Source organism: Populus euphratica, unplaced genomic scaffold, assembly GCF_000495115.2.
Source record: "Populus euphratica unplaced genomic scaffold, PopEup_1.0 scaffold3.1, whole genome shotgun sequence".
Lineage (NCBI taxonomy): Eukaryota > Viridiplantae > Streptophyta > Magnoliopsida > Malpighiales > Salicaceae > Populus > Populus euphratica.
The window spans coordinates 939752-950054 of record NW_011499847.1 but is presented as its reverse complement, the minus strand read 5'-3'; the positions used below and the strand labels follow the sequence as shown (position 1 = coordinate 950054).

The 10303-nt window shown below is 37.1% G+C and overlaps 1 protein-coding gene across 1 annotated transcript; it reads left to right on the top strand.

Annotated features, from left to right (window-relative positions):
• The first annotated feature begins 3422 nt into the window (after nucleotides 1-3422).
• On the top strand, nucleotides 3423-10198 carry LOC105139770 (pleiotropic drug resistance protein 2-like). The gene is made up of 20 exons (XM_011046369.1): nucleotides 3423-3671; nucleotides 3777-3897; nucleotides 3996-4084; nucleotides 4169-4253; nucleotides 4323-4607; nucleotides 4686-4776; nucleotides 4921-5821; nucleotides 5912-6072; nucleotides 6228-6331; nucleotides 6440-6599; nucleotides 6691-6771; nucleotides 7042-7172; nucleotides 7261-7593; nucleotides 7717-8007; nucleotides 8097-8180; nucleotides 8403-8536; nucleotides 8630-8857; nucleotides 8963-9134; nucleotides 9246-9500; nucleotides 9692-10198. The coding sequence occupies exons 1-20, from the start codon at nucleotides 3499-3501 to the stop codon at nucleotides 9959-9961; spliced, it is 4149 nt and encodes a 1382-aa protein (XP_011044671.1). The 5' UTR covers nucleotides 3423-3498; the 3' UTR covers nucleotides 9962-10198.
• The last annotated feature ends 105 nt before the right edge of the window (nucleotides 10199-10303 follow it).

The window sequence follows — 10303 nt, the reverse complement described above, 5'->3', positions numbered from 1 at the left end:
CCCATAAGATGGGCAAGCCATATGGTCGAAAAAAGTTATAATCACGAGATAAAAATTTATCATCAGAGAATTCCCACCCTCCTGTTTTGTTTGGCCTGGAGCGGGAGAATTGGATTCAATTTAACAAGACCTGTATCTTGAATGTTATCCTCGGAAATGTATGGCGGACAAGGAAAACTCAGCATGTCTCTGAAACAATGCCAGGTTAAAATACAGAACCCAGTCGAGTATCGCTTGTTAGTTGTTGCATAAAATTCAAGGGCATTAAGGTTGCTTCGTAGGCTAAGGACATCCAATTGTTAGATCTTATTTTCTTATCCTGCATCCTAGGTTCAGGTTGAGCAGCCAATGCTCCTTTTGATTCCCAAAACTGGCAAGTAATGGATTACAGAAAATGACGGTAACTGTTCGAGTCATAGCATAATTTATTGAGTATTAAACTTGCTGGTGCTGCATAATTAAAATCTTACATCGGGTTTTGGGTCGCGTTAAACAATATACATTACTTGTTCAAAACCTAATTTTATCTGTACTGTTTATACTAGAACCTAATCCGAATCCTAACAATCTATAAAATATCCAACTTATTTGGGAAATCTGTTCGGATTGATGCCTATCGTGTTTGTTTCAAATCCTAACCATGAAGTTGCACTATCTGTTAGGAAGCAACTTTGTTTTTATCTGCCTTTTCTTTTCTCCAATAGATTGGATAAGGCTAAAGTGCTACTACAGCAATTGTACGAATATTCCAATTAGGGATGCAATGGACATAAATGATAGCATACTGTGCAACTTTGGTATGCCATTCCAACACGAAAGATGATTGCAAGATGCAGTGGTGAAGCTTTCAACTATAGTTTATAAGAACAAAATTAGGCTTGAAATAATCGTTGATAGACTATTCTACAACATTACCATCTTGCTCACGAAACAAGATGGCGCTGGAAAAGTTGATAAGAAATTCGAAAGATATGCAAGTCTCCTTTGGATTTAGAGAATAGTGGGTTTCGGAAAGCCATAATAGTGTAATTTAGGGCAGAAAGGGACACCTACAACTCCACTTCTATGGCGCAGGGAAGGAAATTTTGCCACAAAAGAGCTTCAATTTCCCACTGAAATATAAAGCTGTAACTTTTTTTTTTTGGTTTAACCAGTTAAATTTAAGCAATAATGATATTAAAATATAAAATTGATCTCAGATGCTAATTAGAAAACTCTGATGTTCTTTGAATAGGAAACCTTGGACAAATATACCAATTTAATTGAGAAGATTTCGCCTTTGGTGTTCTAGTTCACTCGTGGGCAACAGCTGTATGAAAAATATTATAATTATTTATTTTATGATAGCAATTTTCTCAACAAAGTCTTGGAGCTTTGCCTAATCGATGAAAACGAATGACATAAACGAATTGTCAGTTGGGAATATAAGAAGCTCAGGTGATTTTTCTCCAGTTAGCCGACCGTATATCATTATATATAACAAAAAGTTTGGTGTTTCTATTTTGTTTTTAGTTTATATATATAAACTAAAAACAAAAAAGAAATACCAAACTTGCTGTTACGAGTTTCGGCTGTTTGTTTTTCGTTTTATATATATATAAAAACAAAAAACAAAAAAGAAACAGCCGAAATTAACTCGTAACAAGAAGTTTGGTGTGAAAATCCAAGAACTGAAACTAAAAACTTGGAACTCTCTATATCTACATCAATCTTTCGTGAAAATCTAGAGCCGAAAAACCAAATATTCTACGTCATGTTTTATTGTTAACTTAAAATTGTGATTAAACATCGTGTTTTGTTTTGTGCATGGTTATAAAACTTGGCCAAATCCACTGCTTATTCTGTTCAATATGAACTTGTTTAGTTTTGAATTTTATATTAAATTGAGTTAGAATCGGTCTGTTAATCTAGTAAAAATTAGAATTAAACTAAAATCAAAGTAAAATCTAATTTGATTTTTTAAATTTTTTTTATAAACATCATTTTAGATTTATACGTACGATTAACCTGAATTAATTCAGTTTTGAGGTGTGTTTAGGAGTTTTATAATTGAATGAATAACTTTTTATGATGATGGAGATGAGTATAGTGTTTTAAAGAGAATGATTCAAGTAATAAAATGAAATAAGGGGATTCATAGAATTTGTGCAATATTTTTTTTTCGGATACGTACATCGTTAATTTAAACCGAGATTAGTGCAAAAATATCGTTTTCGAGTGACTCACTAACCTCCACGAAGCAGAATATGTAAAAGATTGTTTCCTTTATTCTCCTTTTAATTAATCAATTCCTTTTTTTTTTTCTATATATTCCTTAATTTCATCCATTTAAAAATCAAGGATTAATTACTTGGGTTTAGAACCTAGGTTAATCCATCATTTACAAGTATATATGCCTTACATATATATATATATATATATATATAGCTGGGATAATTAAGAAATTTTATATTTATGTTGTTTTATTCACGATGCCATTTACCCCTATAAATTCATGTCTAACAACAACTACTTACGGCAGAAAAATTCTAGTTCAGGGAGCTGTTCTTCGGTGCAGCTTGAAGCCATGGACTGATCAAATTAAGAAGCACGGCTAGTGAATCTGATCCCTGTGATCCAATTGTTTGTCCTAAGGTAACCGAATGTTTTTACATTATTCCATTCTTGAATAAGAAAATATTTTTACCTTAGTCCATTCTTTAAACAAATAATACAGTAATGTTATGATGAAAAAAGAAAAGGAAAAATATTTTGCTTTTGATAAAAATAAAACAATTTTGTTTTTTAACAGGAGACCCGGATAAAAAATAAATTTTATTGTTCATGGTAAGAGTGTAATATAAAATCATTATTAGTACTTAAATTTTTTATTTAAAATATTCTTTGATTTGCCACTAAACAATTACGAGTTAATACCTTAATTATAAACTTTAATTAATCTCGTTGATTTTTCAGAGGCACGTTTTGCACAAAAACAGCCATGGATATATATTATCATGGAAAGATAGCGAAAGGCTGCAATGCATGTCACGTACGGCATTTCTTTCTTTGCAGAAGGGCCCTCCTGGTTTTAACGATGTTTGTCTGCTAACGCCCCTGATGGAAACTTGGGGTTTCATGGCTTGCTCAATTCCTTGGTCAAAAAAAAATTCCTGTGCTGTTGATTGAAACTTGGCTTAAGTTCTAGGCTAGTGTTCAAAATAATTCTAAATTGGCTTCTTTAAGAATGCACGAGTCCGTGTTGACTAGGAGGTGTTGTCAAAACACCTTCCTTAGCAACCAAATCATCTTAATTAGTGCATGTTATACCATACAAATAGAAGGTGTTTTGACAACAAATGAATTTTCAGGGCAGAATAATGTAACGAGTAGTAGAACTGCTCAGGGCAAGTCACAGAAAAAGTGGTATTAATAGAAAAGGTGGTATTAATGTTTAAGTGGAAGAATTAATTGGAGAATTTAACAATATATAGAGGCTGGTGAGAGTGAGACACATGCATGTGCATGATGGAAGAGTCATTAAAGGAGGTAATGAGAAATGATCCTAGGATGGAGCTTCATGAGGTTGCCAAACTTGGGACTGAAGATAAGAAGCAATTCATGGAGAGTCCATGCAAAATTGTTGAGGAAGACTATCATTACCTGAGGAGGCTAAGGAAAAGAGTTGACAGGTTGGTTCTGTTGGTGGCAACGAGTATATACTTCCAAAGTTTTCAAGATGTGTTTCAAACCTTGCATCGTATTGCTAATCGACTGTCGTGTTTTGTTGAACACAGGGTAGGAATGGAGCTTCCTACGATTGAGATTCGGTTTCAGAATTTGTCAGTTGAGGGAGAAGCATATGTTGGGAGCCGAGCACTTCCAACTTTGCTTAATACCACCTTGAATGCAGTTGAGGTAATTCTTTAATCAGTTTTTATTTTCAACACTATCCATTTTTGTCTTTGATTCTACAGGCTCCAGTCCCTGAGTAGCTATGTTCTTAATGTGCATAGGGTGTAGCTCAGATGGTTGGGCTTTCTCCATCAAAGAAAAGAGCTGTCAGGATACTTCAAGATGTGAAGGGAATTGTAAAACCTTCAAGGTATTTCATGCAATACGTAGTCATAAAACTTGCCTTTTCCAACAAACTCTTTTCAGAACTCCATTATTTGCTTCTTACTTTTAGGATGTCACTGCTTCTTGGGCCTCCCGGCTCTGGGAAAACAACTCTGCTAAAAGCACTTGCAGGAAAACTTGACAATGACATAAAGGTTTGTCTTCCTCAATTCCACTCTTTTTATATTTTCACACAGTTGATAATTAATTGGGGGCACAAGCAGGTAACAGGGAAAGTCACCTACTGCGGCCATGAGTTTTCAGAATTTGTTCCCCAGAAAACATGTGCTTATATTAGCCAGCATGAACTCCACTATGGGCAGATGACAGTTCGTGAGACATTAGATTTTTCAGGACGATGCATGGGAGCTGGGACTAGGCATCAAATAATTTCAGAGTTGTTGAGACGGGAGAAAGAAGTAGGTATCAAACCGAATCCTCGTATTCGTAAGGAAGCTGCAGCCATGACTTGTCAGGATACCAGTTTGATTACAGAAAACATTCTGAAGGTCTGCACTTCTATTGTTTTTATCGTTCTGACTTGTTCCCTTGATTGTGAAGCCTAACATCGTGTTATTTTTTGACAGATACTTAAATTGGATAGTTGTGCAGATACTATGGTAGGAGATGATATGATAAGGGGCATCTCTGGTGGAGAAAAGAAGCGCGTAACTACTGGTATGATTAACTCTTAAGAATGCTGAATATGCCTTTAACTTATTGACAGGGATTTCACCAACGCCGAATCTACCAAGCTGCCCATTTATGTCTGTTACTTAAAATCACAGCTGATTCCTAACTGCAATTGCTTATACAAAGCAGGTGAAATGTTGGTTGGACCGGCGAGGGCATTTGTCATGGATGAAATCTCAACAGGGTTGGACAGTTCTACCGCTTACCAGATTGTCAAATTCATGAGGAAGATGGTCCATCTCTTGGATATGACCACGGTCATGTCTCTCCTGCAGCCTACACCGGAGACATTTGAACTTTTTGATGACATTATCCTCCTTTCAGAGGGTCAAATTGTTTACCAGGGTCCACGAGATACTGTCCTTGAGTTCTTTGAACATATGGGTTTCAAATGCCCTGAAAGGAAGGGGGTTGCAGATTTCCTGCAGGAAGTAACTTCCAAGAAGGATCAAGAGCGATACTGGTTCAGAAAGAATCAACCTTACGAGTATGTTTCAGTACCAAAGTTCGTGCGCGCTTTCAATTCTTTTTACATTGGCCTACAGCTTTCAGAACGTCTAAAAGTTCCTTTCAACAAATTTAGAGTTCATCCTGATGCTTTAGTGAGTGAAAAGTATGGCCTCTCCAACTGGGAACTCTTTAAGGCGTGCTTTTCAAGGGAATGGCTTCTGATGAAGCGCAACTCTATAGTTTCCATCTTCAAAATTATCCAAATAACAATCATTGCCATAATCGCATTTACTGCTTTCTCAAAAACCGGAGGGAAAGCTGGACAAAAGAACGGTGCAGCAAACTTTTGGGGAGCACTATTCTTCGGTCTCACAAATTTCATAATCAATGCGATGATAGAACTTACAATGACAGTTTTCAGACTTCCCGTGTTCTTTAAGCAGAGGAGTTCAATGCTATATCCTGCATGGGCTTTTGGTTTACCTATTTGTCTCTTCAGCATTCCTGTCTCACTGATTGAATCAGGAATATGGGTCACTCTTACATATTACTCCATTGGCTTTGCTCCAGCTGCCAGCAGGCAAGTGCAGACCTTTTTCTTAATGATCTCTATGAAAGCGCGATCATGTAGGCAAAGGTTCTTCTTTTAATACATGACTGTTGTGTTCAGGTTCTTCAAACAGCTCCTGGCTTTCTTCAGTACATATCAGATGACTCTATCTCTATACCGTTTCATAGCTGTGGTTGGAAGAAAATTGCTTGTCGCGAACATACTTGGTTTCTTAACTATGGTGACTGTTATTGTTCTTGGAGGTTTCATCATCACCAAAGGCAATGATTATTCTATTTTGTTCACTGTTTAGTGTTCTAATATTGTTGGATTATTCTGAAGCATGTATCAATCTAATACCTGAATTTTATGGAATCTCAGTAACTGGAACTTTTGATGCACAATAATTTGGATCGTTTTCCTTTTCGTTGTGCAGATGATATAGAGTTGTGGATGAGATGGGGCTACTATCTGTCTCCTATAATGTACGGCCAAAATGCCATTTCTATCAATGAATTTCTCGACAACAGATGGGGCAATGTGAGTTCTTCAAAGCATATGAAAACTCTCTCGTGAATACTTATATTTATTATATTAAAATATTTTCTGAGCTATCGAGGCTTACTAACACAAGCCTGTATGTCACAGCTCACTGGCAGCCCACATGAGTCTACTGTTGGAAAGTCCCTTCTTAAGGAAAGGGGATTCTTTACGGATGAATACTGGTATTGGATTTGCATTGGGGTGCTTCTTGGGTTCTCTCTTATTTTCAATTTTCTCTTCATTGCAGCACTCGAATTTTTGAATGGTAGGTCAGTGTTTTGAACCTATCATCTTTGTTAAGATTATTGAATGACATTCAAGTATTGAGCATTCAGTTTTTTCCAACTCATTATCAGCTCCTGCCGATTCGAAAGCTGTAATTGCGGATGATGACACTGAAAATGTTAGTACGCGGAAGCTGGCACCTAGTTCTGAAGGTTGGTGTTTTAAGACGTATGGTCTTTAACTTCACATTATCTTGATAATCACTCTGTTAACTATGCCCTAATCCCATGAAGAATTCCTAGACATTGCTGAACAATCAGAAGAACAATCATAACATTAACCACTCTCAACTCATTGAAGGAAGTTCTTCCTCATCCGAAATCGGATGATGGTTAAATGTGCTATTGGCTTTGCCGTCATTTGATACTTCTCAACCTAAATTCAACAACTACTAATCATAAGCATTATTGTTGACCTGACAGTGAAAATCTCCCAGAGGAAATACAAACATTCCAAGAATCCAAACAAGCAATATAAAAAAGGAACGGTTCTGCCTTTTCAGCCACTTTCACTTGCCTTCAACAATGTGAATTATCATGTCGATATGCCTGTGGTAACTCATGTACACTAATTCATATTTCAAGATTCATTTAAATTAACAAGAAGCTTCATATTGATATATTTATTCATGGATTTACTAGGAAATGAGGAAACAAGGGACTGAGAAAAACCGATTGCAGCTGCTTAAAAATGTGAGTGGAGCTTTTAGGCCAGGTACTCTGACAGCATTAGTTGGTGTCAGCGGTGCTGGTAAGACCACCTTGATGGATGTACTGGCAGGAAGGAAGATTATGGGGTGCATTGAAGGAAGTATAAGCATTTCTGGATACCCAAAGAACCAAGTCACATTTGCTCGGGTCAGTGGTTATTGTGAACAGATCGACTTGCATTCACCATATGTTACTGTCTATGAATCTCTCCTCTATTCTGCCTCGATGCGTCTTGCTGCGGATGTCAAGAAGGAAACACGAAAGGCATATCACTTATTCACCATGGTTACTTCTTTTATGCAGTTTGAACTGTTTTTTCTTGCATTACACGAATATTTAATTTTCTAACAATTCATCCTTTATTTCCAATTCCCCCCTCTCGTGCAGATGTTCATTGATGAAGTTATGGAATTGGTTGAGCTTAAGTCATTGATGAATGCCCTCGTAGGACTTCCACGAATTGATGGTCTTTCAACTGAGCAGAGAAAGAGACTCACAATAGCTGTAGAGTTGGTTGCTAATCCCTCCATCATTTTTATGGATGAGCCCACATCAGGCCTTGATGCTAGAGCTGCTGCCATTGTTATGCGTGCTATAAGGCATATGGTGGATACAGGACGAACTGTTGTCTGCACCATTCACCAACCAAGCATTGACATCTTTGAAACTTTCGATGAAGTATATGTTGTTCAATTTTATTTTTTTATTGATACTATATTTCATCTACGATGGTACTTTTTTCATGATGATCTTGTTTCTTCTCTTAGCTTTTGTTGATGAAAAGAGGAGGACAAGTGATCTATGCTGGACCTCTTGGTCGCAATTCTCACGAGCTTGTGCAATATTTTGAGGCGAGTCTTCCTTTCATTATATGCCTTGCTTTCCATAATTTTTTTTCACCACCAAGTTGGAGTTACATATAGTTTGTCTCTATTTCGATCAGCCATTATCTCAAGTTTTCCCTTTGAAATATAAGAAAAACTCTCCCAACAAAATCTTCGCTTAATTTTCCGATATTCTGCTGCCCTATAATTGCAAGTGTCCACATTAGCTAATTCTAAAATCTCAAGCAGGTTGTTCCAGGGGTTCCCAGGATCGAACAAGGCTCTAATCCTGCTACATGGATGTTGGAGATCAGCTCTGAGGCAATAGAAACTCAACTTCAAGTTGATTTTGCAGAAGTTTATGCCAACTCTGAACTTTACCGGTTAGTCATATCAAATTATCAATTTCTACCTCAATCTGCCTATTTATAAGAGTGGCTGTTGGTCGTTCTCACAATCTTGTTCACACTTCTCAGGAAAAATCAGGAGCTCATAAAAAAACTTAGTACTCCACGACCTGGTTCCAAGGATCTTTCTTTCCCTTCTCAATACTCCCAAAGCTTTATAACTCAATGCGCGGCTTGTTTCTGGAAACAACACAAGTCATACTGGCGAAACTCAGAATTCAATTATACCCGGTTCGTTGTAGCAATCATCATTGGTATCCTGTTTGGTCTTGTCTTTTGGAGCAGAGGAGATCGAATGTATGCCTGGTTATTTATCTTGAGTTACATTTTCCAAGTCATAATGCCACTTTTACCTGGACTAGGGCACTTGAGAAGTTTTATTGCTCTTCCTTTTGATGGCAGATACAAAAGAAATGATCTTATTAATCTTCTGGGAGCTACATATGCTGCTGTTCTTTTCCTTGGAGCCACTAATGCTTCTGCTGTGCAATCTGTCATAGCAACTGAGAGAACAGTTTTCTACCGTGAAAGAGCCGCAGGGATGTATTCAGAGTTGCCTTATGCTTTTGCTCATGTAAGAGAACGTAATCATTTATTTGTGCATCACATTTTCATTTCGCCGTGACAAAAATAATTGAAGGGTTTCCCCATATTTGTAATTGATGCTTACACCTTTCTGCTGCAGGTGGCTATAGAGATAATTTATGTTTCAATCCAAACTTTTCTATATTCTCTTCTTTTGTACTCAATGATTGGGTTTGAATGGAATGTGGCCAAGTTTTTGTGCTTCTACTACTTCATTTTCACGAGCTTCACCTACTTTTCAATGTATGGGATGATGATTATTTCCCTGACTCCTGGCCCTGAGATCGCTGCCGTGGTTATGTCCTTCTTCATAAGTTTCTGGAACTTGTTCTCTGGTTATCTCATCGCTAGGCCGGTAAGCAAGTTCAAACTCAAAATTTCTTTTCCTATATTACTAAAAAAATAAATTTTTTCATGAAAATCCGCATACTATTTTTCCCAATTTTAATTTTCTTTAGATGATCTGCTGAAATACTTCATGATGCATTAGAGTTCAGTCAGCTCCTTGATTACTGCTTTGTTAACACCTCTACCCAATCATTGCAGCTGATTCCTGTGTGGTGGAGGTGGTATTACTGGGCTTCTCCAGTTGCCTGGACCATTTACGGTATTTTCACCTCACAAGTTGTTGATAAAAACACTCTTCTTGAAATTCCTGGATCAGAACCGGTGCCATTAAAGGCATTCGTTGAGAAGTACTTGGGTTATGATCACGAATTCCTTCTACCTGTAGTCCTAGCTCATGTGGGTTGGGTTCTCCTCTTCTTTTTCGTCTTCGCATACGGCATCAAGTTCCTTAACTTCCAAAGGAGATGAATATCGTTGTGCACTAGGACGTTCAGTCAGCAATATCATTAGTTCATTCATAGAACACTGGAGTTCCAGATTTCATGACCAGTCAGAGAGGAAAGCTAAAGATGGGTCCCTCTCAGCCTCCATATTACCCTAACACACGTAGTTGTTTTTAATCTCTCCCCTTTCTATTTTTTTTCCAACTCACTCGTACATTTCCTTAGTTCAGAATAGTGAACGAAAGATGTTTTAAGTTACAAAGTGCGATCTTTGCCTTGTTATCAGCAGAAAAAGGGTTGCACTAAACATGGGAATTAAGTTCATATTATAATCAAGTCTGGTCCTTCCATTCATAACCCAAAATGA